The 21,787-nt window shown below is 38.2% G+C and overlaps 1 protein-coding gene across 1 annotated transcript in view; it reads left to right on the top strand.

Annotated features, from left to right (window-relative positions):
- The window catches only part of CRPPA (CDP-L-ribitol pyrophosphorylase A), a 306,180-nt gene that overhangs the window by 20,558 nt on the left and 263,835 nt on the right, over positions 1–21,787 (top strand). The window contains exon 3 of the mRNA XM_004743402.3: positions 16,063–16,212. Coding sequence (XP_004743459.1) covers positions 16,063–16,212 — 150 coding nt within the window. The remainder of the gene's footprint in view (positions 1–16,062; positions 16,213–21,787) is intronic.

Genomic DNA, 21,787 nt, shown 5'->3' with positions numbered 1-21,787 from the left:
CTTCTTTTGAATTAATTCTCCTTTGTTCCCTTAAATTGTGTTGCATAGATTCTTAATGGATTCTCTTTTGTTCTCTTAGCTCTCAACTTTGAGGCTGTACCCAAAGGTCAGACAGCCCCTGAAGGGCATACATGTTAAAGGGAATTGTGAAATTTTAACTTCTTTGTTTAAAATACGTTTTCAAGTTGGAAATAGATTACCTCAGAATACTAAGATGTCCCAAACTAAGGCTGATAATTGAGTTATCTGCATACAGGAACTCAGAACTGTCACCAGAACTCAGGTTATCTTACCTCTGTAAGCTTCGTTTCAGGGTTCCATGGAGGGGAGAAGACTTTAATACAGCTAGCAGGTAAATCCTTTCTGGGTTATTTCTGCCTTTCATATGATCACTTGCTGGGGTATAAATTTCTAAGTTTATAAGTATTTTCTCTTTTCCAGTACTTTGATAATATATCATTGTGTCCTGGCTTTAATTTTGCTTGTGAGAAGTTTGTTGACCAGTATACTAGTGTCCCATTACCAGTCTTATTGTGTCCCTTGAAGGTTACCTGCCTTTTCTGTCAGGCAGATTTTATTGTTATTTATTTTATTCAAGTTTTTACTTAAATTCCAATTAACGTACCGTGGAATATTAATTTCAGGTGTAGAATTTAGTGATCCATCACTTCCATACAACACCTGGGGTTTATCATAACAAGCGCCCTCCTTAATCCCTATCACCCACTTACTCCCCCAACCCTCCTCCAGTAACCCTAAGTTTATTCTCTATAGTTAAGAGGCTTTCCTGGTTTGTCTCTTTTCTCCCCCAGTATGTTCACCTGTTTTGTTTCTAAAATTCCACATATGAGTGAAATCATATGGTATTTGTCTTTGTCTGATTGACTTAGTTCACTCTGTATAATACTATCTAGCTTGATCCATGCCCTAGCAAATAGAAAGATTTCATTCTTTTTTTTTTTTTTTTTTGGTTGAGTTATACTCCATTGCACATATATAGCACATCTCCTTGATCCATTCATCAGAAGATGGATATTTGGATGTTTGGGCTGTCTCCATAGTTTGGCTATTGATAATGCTGCTATGAACATCAGGATGCATGTTTCCCTTTGAACCTATATTTTTGTACTCTTTGCATAAATAACTTGTAGCATGAGTGCTGAATCCTAGGGTAATTCTATTTTAAACTTTTTCAGGAACCTTCATACTGCTTTTTTAGAGTTACTAGCTCTAAGAGGTATCCACATTTCTCTGCAGCCTTGCCAATATCTGTTGTTTCCTCTGTTGTTAATTTTAGCCACCCTCAAAAGTGTGAGGTGATATCTCCTTATAGATTTGATTTGAATTTCCCTGATTATGAGTGATGTCAAGCATCTTTCTTGTGTCTTTTAGCCATCTGTATGTCTTCTTTGGACAATATCTTTCCAAACTTTATCTCTTCTTCTATTATGAATAATAGCTTTGCTGGATATAATATTCTTGGCTGCAGATTTTTCCCTTTTAGCACCTTGAAGGTGCCATGCCACTGTCTTCTGGCTTGCCAGGTTTCTGTGTGGAGATCTGTGGCTAGCCTTATGGGTATTCCTTTGTAAGTTAAGGACTTATTTTGATGATTTGCGATTTTTTTCTTTTACTCCATTTTGCAAATTTACAGTATATCCTGATGTGGCATGTTTTTGTTGATTTTTAATAAGAATTTTCTGTGTCTCCTGGATTGGGATCTCTGTTTTTTTCTCCTGATCAGGGAAGTTTTCATCTATTTCTTCAAATAAGCCTTCTGTCTCCTTTTCCCTCTCTTCTTCCACTGGGACTCCTATGATATGAACCCTACTATGTTTGGTGGAGTTACTGAATTCCCTAAGTCTACTCTTGTGTTCCATAATTCTTCTCTCTTTCATTCAACATTGTTTATAGCTTTTATCCTCTATATCACTTACTCATTCCTCTGCTTCTTCCATCCTTGTGGTCATTACATCCATTTGGTTTTGAATTTCAGTACTGCTGTTTTAATTTCTGCCTGATTGTTTCTTAGTTTCTTTCTTCTCTGTTGTAAGGTTCTCCCTATTGTCTTCCATGTTTTTCTCAAGCCTTATTATGGTTACTTTAAATTCCCCACCAGTCATATTACTTGTATCTGTTTAGATTAGATCTCTGGCCACTACCTTTTCTTGTTCTTCCTTTTGGAATGAATTCTTCCATCTTAGCATTTTTATAGGTCTCTGTCATCTTGTGTGTGTTAGAAAAGCCTGTTATGTTGCTACTCCTGAGAGTAATGACTTTATGAAGAAGAGATTATATAGTTTCTAGGACCTGGTGCTTCAGGGAGTGCCTCTGGTGTGTATTTGGTGCTCTGTGCTCTGCTGCTGAGTTTTGGCTGCTCTGACCCACAGGTCAGTCATCTGCAGAGGCTCTTCTGGCCTGTAGTGGGCAGTGTTGGAACCTTGGCTAGAGTGTGGCAAGTTTAAACTAAATGTGCTCTGGTCTGCTTGTTAAATGAGACCTGATACTACTTCCACTGACACTGAAACCTTGTAGAACTCTATGGTTGGAAGATGTGATATGCACGGATGGAGGGATGGGCTGTGCTAGTCTTTTAGGGGGAGGGTCTCGCCATGCTGGGATGGACACAGGTTTTACCTAGAAGGGCAGTCACACCAGAGCCGGGGGGCACAGAATTTGCACAAAGCAGGCTAAACAGCCAGTGTCTGGGCTGGCTGTCCTCAGTAGGTGTCTCTGCATCTATGCAGAGGAGTGGAGGAGGGAAATGGTGCCCACTGGCTCCTTTGTCCCTAGAGAGACGTTTCTGGAAACTCTACCTATCACAGATGCTAGAAGAGCAAACAGTTTCTCCCTTTGTGTCTTAGGTGATCCTCAAATCATGCAGTATTCCCCAGGGTTGTCTCCAGCAGCAGGGCAGTGCCCTGGGGCTCTATTCCAGCCTGACCTCTAAAAAAGTCAGCTTTGAGCCCCTGCTGGTTGTAAAAACTCCAATCAGCCTGTCTAGTTTTTCCAGCCAGTGGCTTTTGGGAAATATTCTCCTCCTGCATTCCCCTCTGCATTCTTGTCTCTCTCTTTGAGCTCCCTCTGTGACCAGGGCTCCCTCACCTCTATAGTACTTATGAAGCGTTTCTTCCCAAATGACATCTCCACACTGTGTGCTTTCCTCAGTGTGGCTTCTTCTCTCACTCTAGTTGTGCAGTTGTTCTGTCAGTACTCAGTCGATTTCTTGGGCATTCAGAACGATTTGGTAAGTACCTAGTTACGTTAGAGGGACAAGGAAAGTCTAGGGTCCTCCCAACGCATTGCTGTCTTAGCTGTGGAGTGTCTGTCAGGTGGATTTTATTTTATTTATTTATCTTTTTTGTCAGGTGGATTTTAAAGTACCTTATTTTTCTCAGGTAATGTGCACTCCCTGTAATATGTGACTAGATAAGAATTTTTTTTTTCTCTTGCTTTGGATTTATTCAGAAGTTTTGATTTACATCTTACCATTTCTAGAAACCTCTGTACCCTTATCCTATAAATATTGACCTTGCTCCATTGCTCACCCTACAGCTTTATCTTTTACTTCTACATCACTGTATGTATGGTAAACCTTACCCTGTCCTCTTACCACCTGTGTGTGTGTGTGTGTGTGTGTGTGAGAGAGAGAGAGAGAGAGAAAGAAAGAAAGAGAGAGAGAGAGAGAAAGAGAGAGGTTTCTTCTGGAGAACTTCAGTTTTCATTTTTTCAGCCCTAATGTAATCTCTTGTTGAAGTAGTCTTCAATTAAAAATTCAATTTCTAGGGGCGCCTGGGTGGCTCAGTGGTTTGGGCTGCTGCCTTCGGCTCGGGTCATGATCTCAGGGTCCTGGGATCGAGCCCCGCATCGGGCTCCCTGCTCCGCAGGAAGCCTGCTTCCCTCTCTCTCTCTCTCTCTCTCTCTGCCTGCCTCTCTGCCTACTGTGATCTCTGTCTGTCAAATAAATAAATAAAATCTTAAAAAAAAAATTCAATTTCTAGAAGTTTGACTCAGTCCTTTTCAAATGGCCTCCTTTTTCTTAGGATTATGTATTCTTTTTTCAGTGTTTAAAGATGAATATTTAATACATTATAGCTAATGTAATTTTTTGTAGTTTTTCACTTCATTTGTTCACTTGTGATTTGTTTTGTCTTCTGTTGAGTAAACTATATTGTAGGCCCATGTTTGGCAAGACAATGTAAGTAGGAGTCCTTTGGGCATGGGATGAGGATGTGTTTCTGGAACAGATTTGTGTTGGTTCTGCTGGGGATCCCAAGGGTTTTACCATTTAGGGATCTCTTTATGTTAATTTTTGGCTTGAGGTTTTATCCATCTTACGGTAATGTTAAGCCGAAACGTGAACTCACATCAAATTAAGGTAACAGGGAGATTCCCCTCCCTGTCAGAATTCCAGCCAGGACAGCAGAGAATTCTGTGCAGTGTTACCACACTGGATACTTGTACTTTGGGTGGTTTACCTTTTAAATGGTTACATGCATCTTTATGTGAGGGCCACAGTTCTAACTGGCCAAGCATGGGCTCAAAATGTCAGTCCTCATTCCTTCTCATTTGTTTAAACTAAAGCCTCTTACTAACCTAAAGCATCTCTGCTGTTTTCCTTGGATTCTGGCTCTGATGTTAGTCCTAGGGAGTTAATCAGTGAATCCTCATTCTGAAAAACTTTGTAAAAAACAAAAAAACTTTTTCAAGTTACACTGGGGAAAAAAGCTGTTAGTAACATTTTTCCTGAGCTACTTAAATAGCAAGATGTTTTGCAAGATAATTTGTCAGCCATTTTGCTGAAAGTACAAGAGTTTTACTAAGTATAAATTACTTGTATATTTCTGAATAATTAAAAGTCCAGAGGTGCAAAAGCAGTAATAAGGACATTGTTTTAAGAGAGATGTTGGCAGGGGAGCCTGGGTGGCTCAGTGGGTTAAAGCCTCTGCCTTTGGCTTAGGTCATGATCTCAGGGTCCTGGGATCAAGCCCCACATCAGGCTCTCTGCTCAGCAGGGAGCCTGCTTCCCTTCCTTTCTCTCTGCCTGCCTCTCTGCCTACTTGTGATTTCTCTCTGTCAAATAAATAAATAAATAAATAAATCAATCAATCTATCTTGAAAAAGATCTTGGCAAAGGTAAAATAAGTTGGAACACAGGAATGTGAGAGAATCATGTTAGGACTTCTAAGCTAGCTATCATATTCGAAGAACTGCCTGGAATAACATGAATATGAAAATTACAGTGTATCAAGGAAGCAGCCTCCTCGAGATGTGCTCCTGAGGGAAGACACTTCCTTAGTTATTTGCATGAGTTTAAACCCTCTGTTTTTGTATCTCTAATCATGTTTCATCCTCTCCTCCCTAATCAACTTCTGACAATAACAGTCACATTTATTGCTCCTGCTTTTGCACCTTCAGTTTACTCCTCTGTGCACAGCAATCTCGTGTTTTTCTTCTCTAACTGCTTTGTCCAAACTCACCTGTGGCTCTTAGATTCCCAAATTAGATAAGCATTTTTAGTCTGTTGTAAAATAAGGAACTTGACTGGCTTTTATACTTGGTTCCTTGAAGGGATAATGGAAATAACTGGGATTTTCTGAGTAGTAGGATGGTTGTTATTTTTTATGAGCCCCATAGCACTCCCCTGAGCTAATGAGATCACTCAGGATGGAGCATGGTCACCAGAAATACTAATGATTTCTAATTACCAATGGTGATTGGAGATTTGAGGCTTTGAATCAGCTCTACCTCTGGGAGAGAGGAATCAGGCTGGAGACTGAATTCAACCACATGGTCAGTGATTCAATTACTCACACTGCCAAAATGATATCCCAGTAAAAATCTTGGATGCTGAATGAAGCTCAGGGGGGCTACCTGGTTGAACAGTTATGTGCTGACAACATAGCAGCTGCTTATTCCACAAGGAGAGGGCACCCAGGAAGCTATGTTGTGCACTCTCTCAGACCCTACCCTGTGTCTCTCTTCATTTATCTGCTCTGATAAAATATCCTTGGTCATAAATGTGTAATCTGAAGTAATTACAATAAAAATGCAGTCCTAATCATTTTCTGGAGTTCCAGGAGTTTTGATGAACCTCGGTGGGGGCTGTGAGGACCTCCTGGACTTGGAGCCAGTGGGTCAGGAGTGTATGTGGTGTGAGAATCCCACTTGTATCTGGTGTCTAGTTGTAATAGCAGTCTGGTTGTGAACTGTGGGGGTTGTGGCTGATAGTAGAAATGAATTGTATTATAATACACCAGTGTATACAGAATGGCTTCATTAATTTTGACGGTTTTAACCAGATCTTCCTTCTGCAACTTTCTCTACCTTGTCTTCTGTGACTGTAGTCTTTACTACTTTTTTCTTGACTGCTTTTTTCAGATCCATCTTCCATAAACATTCCCTTTAACTTGTATTATAAACTTAATAAAGTACTTCTGAGCAATCAAAATCATGCCCACATTACTTAATTGAAAAAAATGACATATAGTAAAATTTGCTTTAGGGAAGGTGCATAGTCTGAGTGTTTATAACTGTATAGAGGAATGTAATCACAATAGAACTTTCTCACACTACAAAGAATTGCTTCCTGGTGCTGCTTGGTACTCAGACCCTTGCTCTGTTCCTAATCCTTGTCAACTACTGATACTGCTGTTTTTCTCTCTTCCAGACTACTTTATGAAAAGAATGCTACACAATATAACTTTGTGAGATGATTATTCTACTTGGTAAAAAGCATTTACATGTAACCATTTTAACTACTACTTGACATGTTCTTTCCAAAATCTCTCATGCTACACCTTCTCTGCTATAATTCCAAACCTTGTATGTTCAACTTCCAACTGAACAGAACCACTTAAATTTGCTTTTTTCAGCATGTCCGAGATCATGTGTAAGTCTGAATTCATTAATTCTCCCTGATCTCTTTCCTTGAATTAGCTTCTGGATACAAGGGGGGAACCATTGATTTCCTGTCTTTCCCCTCACTCCTAAGAGGAAATAACCCAAGACTTGAAGTTTAGAAAGATCGCGGTCTCCCTGGTTTAATATGTGGAGTACAGGAGGAGATTGAGGGAGCTATCATTAGTTTGGGATCTGCAGTATTGTTCGCGCTGAGTGATGAAGGTCTATTTCAGCCAGTTGAAACAGAGAAGTAGAGATTGGAAAAAAATGTTGAGGGAACTGGATTGGCCGGACCTGATGGGACAATGTGAGTCATAAGGTAATAAGACATGTGTATTTTTGTATGCTTCAGTTTCTCTTTGCCATTCCCTGCCAGTACACCTGATTTTCTTGTGCTCCTGACCTTCCTGCATCCTCCCAAGGTTTTGTGAAATTAGTTCAGACACTGAATTGCTTGTCAAAACTCAGCAGACCTGCCTACTGATGGCTATAGTACTTAAAGAGTTTCTTTTTAAATTGTTTTTTTAAAAGATTTTATTAGAGAGTGAGTGAGCTCACAGGAGCAAGGGGGAGGGGCAGAAGGAGAGGGAGAAGCAGACTCCATTCTGAGCAGGGAACCCCAGTGCTGATCCCAGGACCCTGAGATCATAACCTGAGCCCAAGACAGATGCTTAACTGACTGAACCACCCAGGTGCCCCTAATTAAAGAGTTTCAACTGCTTGTGAGCTAATCAGCACTTGACCAAGGTACATCTTACTGCTTACCTCATGAAAGAGTCCCCTATGCTTTATATTGGATGGTTTTTCCAGTATTTAAGGCAAAAGGGGTTTTTATAAACTTGGAAACATTATTATTATTATTTTCTATACCTGAATATGGAAGTGGCACAGTATTCCCCAACCTTGGCACAACTGACATTTTGGGTAAGATACTCTCTAGGGGCCTATACCATGTCCTGTAGGATGGTTAACAACATTAGTTTTTAGTTAGAAAATCTGAGTCCTTTTCTGAAGAGAAACAGCATGATTTAATAACCAGAAACTCTGACATGGGAGGGGGGTGTGAATGTGTGGGCAATCTGTGTTTTATAACAGGGCTATACTTAGTAATGATTAAAGAGCACTTCAGAAGTAAAAGTTATTATGTGTACATCAGGAACAATATACTCATTGATAACCCAGTATTAGAAATTTATGGAAAGTATTTTGGGCTTATTTTATTTTTTTAATTTTTTAATTTTTTATTTTTTTAAGATTTTATTTATTTATCAGACAGAGAGAAGGGGAGAGAGCAAGCACAGGCAGACAGAATGGCAGGCAGAGGCAGAGGGAGAAGCAGGCTCCCTGCCAAGCAAAGAGCCCGATGTGGGATTCGATCCCAGGACGCTGGGATCATGACCTGAGCCGAAGGCAGCTGCTTAACCAACTGAGCCACCCAGGCGTCCCTTGGGCTTATTTTAAAAGAGCTGAAAAATGACTTGACAGGTGATGATATTTTCCAAACAAAGTATCATAAGTAGAATTGACCTTGGCTAATAGTAACTTGTGCTGGCTTTCTACTGGTTAGTTTTGAGCATGATCAAATGTGTTGAAGCTCAGAGTTCAGTATTAGGTAGGTGTCAGGTAATACATGCTCCTGGGCTATTGGATTCTGTATCTTACTGGAGGGAAAGAAATATTGGTATTAAGTGCTACACCTAAAGAAGCAATTTAATTTGGGAAAAGCAGTGAGTTCTGATTATCTAGTGGGAAAGTTGAGACTTACTTTCACAAAAGTTGAAGTGCCAAGGGCACATGGTGAATTACTCCCTGACTACTATGGAATGAGGTAAAACTTGATCTGTTCTTGAAGTTGAAAAGCCTACTGCATGAAAAGGTTTTTTTTTTTTTTTGCTTTTTAAAAACTACTATCCTGTATATTCCATGTATTACTCTCAAAGTTGGAAGGAGCACAGATCAAGGAACTATGGTATATCTAGGGCTTAAAATGCAATAAAGCTTATTAAACATTCAGAACATTTAAGAAGAACACTTGAGATCATTTTAGATATAAGTTAAATGGTACTACTTTGATTTTCATGAATTAAAGTTGAATATATCAAATGAGGGTCTTATTTTTGCTGCATATCCTTTTTTAGGGGCACTTGCAGTGATGGAACAATTTGTACAGATTCTTATAATATGCTTGCATTTCTATATTGAATATATTATTTTTTATGGAAGGAGATTGGAGGTAATCTATTATCAAACTATGAAATAGTCAAAATCTCAAAATGGCCAATGATTACCTTTGGAGATGGGATTGTGTAAACATTTATTAAGTAGTCTTAGAATAAAGACAACTCAGCTAAATGAAATTGTACTTATATACTCAAGATTTCTATAGTGCATTGTCATAATTAGCTTGAGTACAGATATGTGAATAGGAATGCATGTCAGTACCTGCTCTGTGTATGGATAATTATTGTTTAAATGTGCTTTTAAAAGTAAACAAGAGGTGGGGTTCATTTTTCCACATTGTTTGATTTGTATCTATGATGATATCCCTGCATTAACATGTGGAAATACTTGGATAGATTAGCTTGAGAGGCAGGTAATCAGTGTGGTGCTGAGCTGTTAAGCCTCCATTCAGGGCTTATTAGGCTAATTCCAAATGAGACAATATATTGGACAAATTCAGAATTATGCTTCATATAACAAACTATCCAGATGGCTCTATTCTAGAAGCAGCTAAATGACTCTATCCATACTTGTGTTTTAATTTTGAACCTTTAAATTTCAGAAAAGATCAATATAACTGATGATTTATGTCTGAATAAAAGTCTCTTTCTATGGAAATAGCTGTGGAGTACATGCCTGGCAATTTTAGCATCTTTCTTCTCCATTTGTTTAAACCAAATAGCTGAGTGAGTGGTAATTAGAAGAAAAACAGGGTCAGCCAAAGAGTGTTTTTTTGTTTTGTTTTGTTTGTTTTTACATGTGACCCTTTTCATGGGCATTTTATTGAGTAAGCCAGTAGTGACTTTGTATTTTAAGTGGTCTTCCTATTGTGTTCCTTGATACGACATCTCTAGACTTCCATTAAACCAGAATCTTACTAAGTCTGGAATATTACATCTGAAATGTGGATGGGTTTTTTCTCTTGAGAAGTTTTTAGTAGTCAAAATGAAAGTCCATAAATCCCCCTTTTAAATTTCGTAACAGTGTAACCTGAAAAGTGCTTTGGACACCTCTAGATCTACCACCTGAACATTATAGTCATTTTAAAACTATATCCCGCCTTAGGGTGCCTGGGTGGCTCAGTGGGTTAAGCCTCTGCCTTGGGCTCAGGTCATGATCTCAGAGTCCTGGATAGAACCCTCATCGGGCTCTCTGCTCTGCAGGGAGCCTGCTTTCCTCTCTCTCTTCGCCTACCTCTCTGCCTACTTGGGATCACTGTATCTATGTCAAATAAATAAATAAAATCTTAAAAAAAAAAACCCAAAAAACTATATCCCTGCCTTGATCCTATTAATTTTCCCCATATGTATAAACATCCTGAAATTTGTTTTTCTTCTTTTTTTTTTCTTGTTGCATGTATCCCTAAAGGACATATTAGGTTTTTATGCCTTTTAATATCCCACTATCAAGTATAAAGTATAAAGGTCTGTATGCTTTTTAGTTTCCTTCTCTAAAGTATAAAGTAAAAAAAAAAAAGTGTATCATTTAACTTCTGTTTTGCTTTTATTTTGACAGTACTTTTGCAAAAAAATACATTTAGGAAAATTATTCATATGAATCTTTGCCGCTATTATGTGTTCATGATCACTGCTTTATATCACCATTCATCTATTTGTGGTTGGTGAACATGTTTAATTTTTGCCAGTGTAAGCATTGTTAGCATGAACATTATTATTGTCCTAAGTACATGAACAAGGATTTCACTAGTGTCAAGATAAAATGCATTTTACCATTTTGATCAGATGATGCTAAATTACTTTCTGAACATGTACTAATTCCCCTTGATAGAGTATAACAAGAGTTTGAGTTAAAGCCATATCCTTACCAATTGATTCTGTTAGACTCACTTTTTCCTAATCCAATTAGTAGGAAATGCTTTCTCTCGGTAGTTTAGTCTTTTGTTAATATCTTGGGTAATTTTTCAAGTACTTAAAGATTTATATGTTCTCATTGATTTGCCCATGAGAGTCTTTGTCCCTATTTCTGTTTTTTTTTTAATTTAAATTTTAGATACATACATGTATTTCTTAAGTAAAAACTGATTTCTAGGAAATATTTCCATATTGTACATACAAATACTCTGCTAGTTATATGCCTCATAATAATTTTCTTACAATTTATTTTAATGTAGTGAAAAACACTGATGTCTTCTCTTATGGTCTTTGTTCTCTGTATGAGGTCTGAGGGAGGAAGGATGGGTACCTGGGGTTCAGATGGTGTCTTTGGAAACATTGAAATATATGCTAATGTGGGTGAGTTTGAAGGTAATGGGGCTTGCTGATGGATTCAGTTTGGAATATGGGAGGAGAGAAATCAATGATGAGCAAGGTATTTGACAAGAACAGCTAGAAGAATAGAGTTGACCTTTATGAAAATCGGAAGTGTATGGAAGAGTAGGTTTGGATTGTGTGCTATGTCTGAAATAAAAACTTATCTCAGTATTTTATAGTTGAGGTGTATCTCTTGATCTGAGAAATTAAATAGGGTATTTGGTTATGGAAGTCCAGAATTTGAGGATTACATGGATGGCTGTATAGATTGGGAAGTTCTCATATAGATGGTATGTGAAGTGTTGTGGCTCGATGAGGTCACTTACAGAATGAGTGTAGCTAGAGAACTTTGAAGCCCTAGCATGGAAACAATTGACTATTTAGAGTGAGGTTTTAGAGTGTGGGAATGAGGTGGTTGAGAATGTTTCAGAAAGCCAAGTGAACAGACGTTCTTGAGAAGACTGAGCTCTCCATTGAATTTGGCCATGTGGGGATCATAGGTGATCTTGGTAAATATGTCTCTATACATTTGGGGAGACATAATCCTCATTTGATTGCAGAAAACACGGGAAGAGGCAGACATTGCAGTACTAAGTAGTACAGGTAACTTGGCTGCTTCAGCAGACTTTTGTTTGAAACTGACTAGGAGAAATGTGGTCCTACTTGGAAGACAGGTGTGATCAGAGGAGGAATGACTTGACTGGAGATGTCCTAGAATGTCTGGACACTAATGAATATAGTTGAGTGAAGAAATGAAAATTGATCAGGCAGCGTAGAAGGAGTATTGTTGCTGTAGAGAAAGACGGGAGAGGGAATGAGTGCCAGACAGTAGGTAGGGATGCTGGCTTCTGCAAAGGAGCTTGGGAATTTTTATAGTTCTCAGAGAATACATTTTAAACTTTGTTGTTAAATCATACATGTTTTCTTTCTGACACTACTGTAAATAATTTTGTTCTTTTCCAGTGCTTCACCGCTAATGTAGAGATAGAAGTGATCTTTTTTTGTTTATTCCTAGTTTTTTTTTCTTTTTTAAGGGAATTCATCAGAATTTTTTAAACAGTATTGTCTGCAAATGGAGATCGTTTCACTCCTTTTGGATACCTTTATTAGTTTTTTTTCTTTGACTAATTTTTCTGACTAGAACTTCCAGTACAATGTTTAATAGAAGTGGTGACAGTGGATATATTTCTGTTCCTGATATTAAAGTGAAAATACAGAGTATTTTTCAAACATGATGTTACCTGTGGGTTTTTCATAATTGGCCTTTATTGGCTAGAGAAAGTTCTATTCCTAATTTTGTTGCATTTTTTTTTTCATGAAGGAGTGTTGCATTTTATCAGATGTTCTTTCTGCATCTGTTGATGTGTTCTTGTTTTTGCCCTTTATTAATGTGATAAATGACATTGATTTTTGGTATGTTTAATCAGTTTTGCATTCATGGGATAAATCCCACTTGGTTATGGTATGTAATACTTATTATATATTGCCAAATTTGGTTTGTTAGTATTTTGTTGAAGATTTATGCCTCTGTATTCATCAGGGGTTTTAGTCTGTAGTTTACTTTTTTGTGATACCTTTGTCTGGTTTTGGTAATACTTACATTACAGAGTGAGTTAGGAAGCATTCTCTGCTATATTACTTACTGGAATAATGTGAGGAATTAATATTGAAGAGGTTGTGTTTTTTTGGTTTTTTTTTTTGTTTTTTTTTTTTTTGGTGTGACCAGAGAAGCTGCCTGGGCTTTCCCCCCATACAAAATAAAAATTGCTAATTGTGTTTTCTTTTCTTACTTGTTACAGGTCCATTCATATTGTCTGTTGTTGAATCAGTTTTTGTAGTCGATGCCTTTCTAGGAAACCGAAATTTCATCTCATTTGCCAAAATCCAGTTGTTCATAGTTCTATATTCCTTACTTCTGTGAGGTTGGTAGAAATACCATCACTTTGATTCCTGATTTCACTAATTAGAATCCCCTCCCCCTCCCTTGGTTTGTCCAGTTAAAGGTTTGTCAATCATGTTAATTCTTTCAAAGAACTGATTTTGAATATTGATTATTTTTTTCTATTTTTATATTCTACTGCATTTATTCTAATCTCTATTTACTACTTATACTTGATTTAGTTTGAGGGTTTTGTTGTTGTTGTTATTGTTTCTTTCTTTCAAGGTAGGAGGGTACCCTTTAATGTAGAAGGTTTTGGCCTTGAGAATGTCTCTATGCATAGACATTCACAGTTATGAATTTCCCTCTTAGAACTGTTTCAGCCGCATGCTGTGTTTCATAATGTATCTTTTCATCTCATTATCTTCTATTTTCCCAGTTTCTTCTTGAATTCATTATTAGTATGTTCACCTTCCACAGTTTTGAAATTCTGACATGTAAAAGTTTTTTGACAGATTTTTTTGAGGTATAATTGGTATACAACATAAATTGCAGGTGTACAACACAATGCTTCAGCATTTGTTCACATTCTGAAATGATCACCAAAATAAGTTAACATCTGTCACCAGACATAGAGAATCCTTTCCTTAGGATTTTTAAGATCTCTAGGCAACTTGATACTATGCAGTATTAATCATAGTCCATGCTGTACATTATATCCCCGGGATTAAGTTGTCACCAGAAGTTTTACGTTTTGGCTACTTTTACCCGTTTTGCCCACCTCTGTCCTCCCACTTCTGCCCACTACCAATCTGTTGTATCTTTGAGCCCCCTCCCCCCTTTTTTTGATTACATATGTAGGTGAGATCATAAGGTCTTCTCTGACTTGGTTCACTTAACACATTGCCCTCGAAGTCCATCCATGTTGTTGTTGAAAATACTTTCTTTGTTGAGACAAGTTCTTTATAGCTGAAAAATATTTCCTTGTGGATATATGCAGCACCTTTCCTTTATCCATTCATTGCTTAGTAGACCTTTACGTAATTTATCATTTCTGTATGATGATAGTCTCCCTCCCATTTTCTCAGACTTACTGTTACTGTATCCTGTGACTTTGCTGATCTGATTCAGTGAAGTCGTTTTCTCCCCCTACCCAGTGAAGTCTCCACAGTCCCTCACAGAGGGTGTAGTCTTGGTGGTGAATGTAGCTAGGCTGGAATGAAAGTAGTTTAGTAGGGTTCCTTTTGTCTTTCTTTGTTAGTCTCTTACTGTTTCTGATGTCACACTTAACTGATAAACTGTATTCATTGCCTGCAAATTGATTTCTTTTCTTTTTTCTCTTTACTTCCTTCCTTCCTTCCTTAACAATTCCTGAGGTATAAAATGCTCTATACTCTGATTCAATTAAACTTTGGTTCCATTGCAAGGATAGTTTTTGAGGTCAGTATTGGAAGTTTGCTCTGATTCCATGGGGTTGTTGTTACTTTTCTCTTTCTGTAGTTCTCTCTGGTAAACTAGCTTGCCAGCGGTTGAGGTTTTTGCTGTTTCATAGCTACCATCTTCCTCTTGGTATAGAATTCCAGTATTATGTATATATAGTTGCAATATAAATAGAACTTTTACCTTAAAAGCTGTGTGTGTGTGTGTGTGTATGCATGCAAGTCTGTTTCTTTTAACTTTTATTGATATGTGTCAGGCTTGACCAATTAGGTTTTCTCCTTCTTTATCTTTCGCCTACATGGACATCTCTCCCTCCCTGTCAGCCCTGGCGATCTCATTTTTGCTTTTATTTCTAGGCTCCAAACTCCTACTTGAGTCCTTGGAAATGGTGACAGTTTATAAACTGTCTACTTGGCTCACATATTAGCTTTGATTTTCAGCCAGTCGCTGGGGTTATATAAGCTAGTTTATAGGCTGTCTATCTTGCACAGATACTGGTCTTCTCCAGACCAAATTGGCTGTGGCTCATTGATTTGATGTGCTGTAATACCTATGTGTTTGTTACATGGAAGATAAGAACTTTTGGAGGTGGTTCCTTAATGGCCTACCACAGAAACTGTGTTTTAAAGCTGCTTCTCCAAAGCATTTGTCTGGTAATGACCTTCCAGGCTACAATGAAACACTGCTAAAGATGAAAGGGATAAATCATCAGGTATCAAGGTGCCTTTCTGTTTTGTTTAGATGCATCTATAAAGGAGACAGCTTTTATCAGAGCAATTGAAATCAGTCGTTACTTTATCTGAGGGAATGTTGTTCTGAGAAGGTTTGAAAGGTATGGTTTTTTAAAATAGGAATTAGACATAAATTTTTTGTTAATTAGGCTCAGTCTCATTTTGGGGATCTTAGGGAAGAGTGGTCTTATTCCTTAATTATCTGTGTTGAAAGTAAAACTTTTGAAGTCACACTAATACATACTGATATGTAATCCATGTCCGTTTTTTTGCACAGTAACTCTTCCTTCACCCTTCTGCCTTCATGGAATACCCGCTTGGATCTCACCATTCTGATCTACTATTAGATTTCAATGTCCACTGACCAAAAGGATTTGTGAACCGATAATGAAAAAAAAAAAAAACTCCACCTCTTATATAGAACTGTAATATTAAGAAAGAGGGTTTTGATTGTGAAATACTGATTTATGAGCCAAATCAACTCTTGTTTAAATATTTTCTTGAGGTTATTTGTTCAAGCCAGGAATAAAATCTCCTCAGAATGAGGGAGTTCAGTGTTTGACTTTGAAATTTGCTCCAGGTGAAATAAATGTTAACTGGATCTCTGTTTGTTCTTCAGGCAGCAGGAGCAGTTCGACCTCTTGTATCTACAGTAATCAGTCCCTCTGCAGATGGTCACTTAGACCATTCACTAGAACGTGCCAGACACAGAGCAAGTGAAATGCCACAGGCCTTTCTGTTTGATGTGATCTATGAAGCATATCAGCAGGTAAGAATCCTGGTTTCTGAAAATGGCTGTGTGGGGGGTCTGCAAGAATATTCCCCTTTCTAGGAATTTGCTGGAAGATACTGCGTATAGTTGGACTCAAGTTAAAATTGCTACCAGTGAAGTAGAGAGACTTCATTCACAGCTGAATCATAGGAGAAGCACATGCAGAGTCTGGGAGAATCCATGTGTCCTCTTGCTTAGGTTCTTGGCTTCCCCTGAAGGGTCACACAAAGCATCTTCTTTCCCACCAGCTATGAAAATTCAGCAGCATGTGGGTGATAGTTCTCTCCGGGGAAGCCCATTAGAGACTAGTGTTCGGGGTATGTCTTAGCATCTGTCTTAGCATCTACAACAATTTCAGATTCCTGGAAGGAAAGCAGGTGTCTAACAGTAGCAGTGTTGTTTATGCAAATAGTATGAGCATAGCAAACCACATTTACTGTTCACTGAGAAAAACTGCATGAGCCAATTTCCCATATCTAGGTGGAAGGGTAGTCTTTCTAACCATTTAAGGCCTGGATGGTAAGTTACCTGCACAGCTATAGATACCTTTAACATTTGAGTTCACAAACCAGCTTCCTTTAAAATCTCACATAATCACTTCATGTTTAGATTATCTAGATAATTTTTTTTTAATAAACATATATTTTTATCCCCAGGGGTACAGGTCTGTGAATCACCAGGTTTACACACTTCACAGCACTCACCAAAGCACATACCCTCCCCAATGTCCATAATCCCACCCCCTTCTCCCAAACCCCCTCCCCCCAGCAACCCTCAGTTTGTTTTGTGAGATTAAGAGTCACTTATGGTTTGTCTCCCTCCCAATCCCATCTTGTTTCATTTATTCTTCTCCTACCCACTTAAGCTCCCATGTTGCATCACCACTTCCTCATATCAGGGAGATCATATGTCTTTCTCTGCTTGACTTATTTCGCTAAGCATGATATGCTCTAGTTCCATCCATGTTGTCGCAAATGGCAAGATTTCATTTCTTTTGATGGCTGCATAGTATTCCATTGTGTATATATACCACATCTTCTTGATCCATTCATCTGTTGATGGACATCTAGGTTCTTTCCATAGTTTGACTATTGTGGACATTGCTGCTATAAACATTTGGGTGCACGTGCCCCTTTGGATCACTACGTTTGTATCTTTAGGGTAAATACCCAATAGTGCAATTGCTGGGTCATAGGGCAGTTCTATTTTCAACATTTTGAGGAACCTCCATGCTGTTTTCCAGAGTGGCTGCACCAGCTTGCATTGCCACCAACAGTGTAGGAGGGTTCCCCTTTCTCCGCATCCTCGCCAGCATCTGTCATTTCCTGACTTGTTGATTTTAGCCATTCTGACTGGTGTGAGGTGATATCTCATTGTGGTTTTGATTTGTATTTCCCTGATGCCGAGTGATATGGAGCACTTTTTCATGTGTCTGTTGGCCATTTGGATGTCTTCTTTGCAGAAATGTCTGTTCATGTCCTCTGCCCATTTCTTGATTGGATTATTTGTTCTTTCGGTGTTGAGTTTGCTAAGTTCTTTATAGATTCTGGACACTAGTCCTTTATCTGATATGTCGTTTGCAAATATCTTCTCCCATTCTGTCAGTTGTCTTTTGATTTTGTTAACTGTTTCCTTTGCTGTGCAAAAGCTTTTGATCTTGATGAAATCCCAATAGTTCATTTTTGCCCTTGCTTCCCTTGCCTTTGGCGTTGTTCCTAGGAAGATGTTGCTGTGGCAGAGGTCGAAGAGGTTGCTGCCTGTGTTCTCCTCAAGGATTTTGATGGATTCCTTTCGCACATTGAGGTCCTTCATCCATTTTGAGTCTATTTTTGTGTGTGGTGTAAGGAAATGGTCCAATTTCATTTTTCTGCATGTGGCTGTCCAATTTTCCCAGCACCATTTATTGAAGAGGCTGTCTTTTTTCCATTGGACATTCTTTCCTGCTTTGTCGAAGATTAGTTGACTGTAGAGTTGAGGGTCTATTTCTGGGCTCTCTATTCTATTCCATTGATCTGTGTGTCTGTTTTTGTGCCAGTACCATGCTGTCTTGATGATGACAGCTTTGTAATAGAGCTTGAAGTCCGGAATTGTGATGCCACCAATGTTGGCTTTCTTTTTCAATATCCCTTTGGCTATTTGAGGTCTTTTCTGGTTCCATATAAATTTTAGAATTATTTGTTCCATTTCTTTGAAAAAGATGGATGGTACTTTGATCGGAATTGCATTAAATGTGTAGATTGCTTTAGGTAGCATAGACATTTTCACAATATTTATTCTTCCAATCCAGGAGCATGGAACATTTTTCCATTTCTTTGTGTCTTCCTCAATTTCTTTCATGAGTACTTTATAGTTTTCTGAGTATAGATTCTGTGTCTCTTTGGTTAGGTTTATTCCTAGGTATCTTATGGTTTTGGGTGCAATTGTAAATGGGATTGACTCCTTAATTTCTCTTTCTTCTCTCTTGCTGTTGGTGTAGAGAAATGCGACTGATTTCTGTGCATTGATTTTATATCCTGACACTTTACTGAATTCCTGTACAAGTTCTAGCAGTTTTGGAGTGGAGCCTTTTGGGTTTTCCACATATAGTATCATATCATCTGCGAAGAGTGATAATTTGACTTCTTCTTTGCCGATTTGGATGCCTTTAATTTCCTTTTGTTGTCTGATTGCTGAGTCTAGGACCTCTAGTACTATGTTGAATAGCAGTGGTGATAATGGACATCCCTGCCGTGTTCCTGACCTTAGCGGAAAAGCTTTCAGTTTTTCTCCATTGAGAATGATATTTGCGGTGGGTTTTTCATAGATGGCTTTGATGATATTGAGGTATGTGCCCTCTATCCCTACACTTTGAAGAGTTTTGATCAGGAAGGGATGCTGTACTTTGTCAAATGCATTTTCAGCATCTATTGAGAGTATCATATGGTTCTTGTTCTTTCTTTTATTGATGTGTTGTATCACATTGACTGATTTGCGGATGTTGAACCAACCTTGCAACCCTGGAATAAATCCCACTTGGTCGTGGTGAATAATCCTTTTAATGTACTGTTGAATCCTATTGGCTAGTATTTTGTTGAGTATTTCGCATCTGTGTTCATCAAGGATATTGGTCTATAGCTCTCTTTTTTGATGGGATCCTTGTCTGGTTTTGGGATCAAGGTGATGCTGGCCTCATAAAATGAGTTTGGAAGTTTTCCTTCCATTTCTATTTTTTAGAACAGTTTCAGGAGAATAGGAATTAGTTCTTCTTTAAATGTTTGGTAGAATTCCCCCGGGAAGCCGTCTGGCCCTGGGCTTTTGTTTGTTTGGAGATTTTTAATGACTGTTTCAATCTCCTTACTGGTTATGGGTCTGTTCAGGCTTTCTATTTCTTCCTGGTTCAGTTGTGGTAGTTTATTTGTTTCTAGGAATGCATCCATTTCTTCCAGATTGTCAAATTTATTGGCGTAGAGTTGCTCATAGTATGTTCTTATAATAGTTTGTATTTCTTTGGTGTTAGTTGTGATCTCTCCTCTTTCATTCATGATTTTATTTATTTGGGTCCTTTCTCTTTTCTTTTTGATAAGTCGAGCCAGGGGTTTATCAATTTTATTAATTCTTTCAAAGAACCAGCTCCTAGTTTCCTTGATTTGTTCTATTGTCTTTTTGGTTTCTATTTCATTGATTTCTGCTCTGATCTTTATGATTTCTCTTCTCCTGCTGGGCTTAGGGTTTCTTTCTTGTTCTTTCTCCAGCTCCTTTAGGTGTAGGGTTAGGTTGTGTACCTGAGACCTTTCTTGTTTCTTGAGAAAGGCTTGTACCGCTATATATTTTCCTCTCAGGACTGCCTTTGTTGTGTCCCACAGATTTTGAACCGTTGTATTTTCATTATCATTTGTTTCCATGATTTTTTTCAATTCTTCTTTAATTTCCCAGTTGACCGATTCATTCTTTAGAAGGATGCTGTTTAGTCTCCATGTATTTGGGTTCTTTTCAAACTTCCTTTTGTGGTTGAGTTCTAGCTTTAGAGCATTGCGGTCTGAAAATATGCAGGGAATGATCCCAATCTTTTGATACCTGTTGAGTCCTGATTTAGGACCGAGGATGTGATCTATTCTGGAGAATGTTCCATGTGCACTAGAGAAGAATGTGTATTCTGTTGCTTTGGGATGAAATGTTCTGAATATATCTGTGATGTCCATCTGGTCCAGTGTGTCGTTTAAGGCCTTTATTTCCTTGCTGATCTTTTGCTTGGATGATCTGTCCATTTTAGTGAGGGGAGTGTTAAAGTCCCCTACTATTATTGTATTATTGTTGATGTGTTTCTTTGATTTTGTTATTAATTGGTTTATATAGTTGGCTGCTCCCACGTTGGGGACATAGATATTTAAAATTGTTAGATCTTCTTGTTGGACAGACCCTTTGAGTATGATATAGTGTCCTTCCTCATCTCTTATTATAGTCTTTGGCTTAAAATCTAATTGATCTGATATAAGGATTGCCACTCCTGCTTTCTTCTGATGTCCATTAGCATGGTAAATTCTTTTCCACCCCCTCACTTTAAATCTGGAGGTGTCTTCGGGCTTAAAATGAGTTTCTTGGAGGCAACATATAGATGGGTTTTGTTTTTTTATCCATTATGATAGCCTGTGTCTTTTGACAGGGGCATTTAGCCCATTAACATTCAGGGTAACTATTGAGAGATATGAATTTAGTGCCATTGTATTGCCTGTAAGGTGACTGTCACTGTATATGGTCTCTGTTCCTTTCTGATCTACCACTTGTAGGCTCTCTCTTTGCTTAGAGGACCCCTTTCAATATTTCCTGTAGAGCTGGTTTGGTGTTTGCAAATTCTTTCAGTTTTTGTTTGTTCTGGAAGCTTTTAATCTCTCTTTCTATTTTCAATGATAGCCTAGCTGGATATAGTATTCTTGGCTGCATGTTTTTCTCGTTTAGTGCTCTGAAAATATCATGCCAGCTCTTTCTGGCCTGCCAGGTCTCTGTGGATAAGTCAGCTGCCAATCTAATATTTTTACCATTGTATGTTACAGACTTCTTTTCCCGGGCTGCTTTCAGGATTTTCTCTTTGTCACTGAGACTTGTAAATTTTACTATTAGGTGACGGGGTGTGGGCCTATTCTTATTGATTTTGAGGGGCATTCTCTGAACCTCCTGAATTTTGATGCTTTCGTTCCCTTTGCCATATTGGGGAAATTCTCCCCAATAATTCTCTCCAGTATACCTTCTGCTCCCCTCTCTCTTTCTTCTTCTTCTGGAATCCCAATTATTCTAATGTTGTTTCATCTTATGGTGTCACTTATCTCTCGAATTCTCCCCTCGTGGTCCAGTAGCTGTTTGTTCCTCTTTTGCTCAGCTTCTTTATTCTCTGTCATTTGGTCTTGCATATCACTAATTCTTTCTTCTGCCTCATTTATCCTAGCAGTGATAGCCTCCATTTTTGATTGCACCTCATTAATAGCTTTTTTGATTTCAACTTGCTTAGATTTTAGTTCTTTTATTTCTCCAGAAAGGGCTTTTATATCTCTTGAGAGGGTTTCTCTCATATCTTCCATGCCTTTTTCGAGCCCGGCTAGAA

Source organism: Mustela putorius, unplaced genomic scaffold (genome assembly GCF_011764305.1).
Source record: "Mustela putorius furo isolate JIRA1106 unplaced genomic scaffold, ASM1176430v1.1 tig00003845_pilon_pilon_pilon, whole genome shotgun sequence".
NCBI lineage: Eukaryota > Metazoa > Chordata > Mammalia > Carnivora > Mustelidae > Mustela > Mustela putorius.
This window is presented reverse-complemented; position numbering and strand designations above follow the sequence as displayed.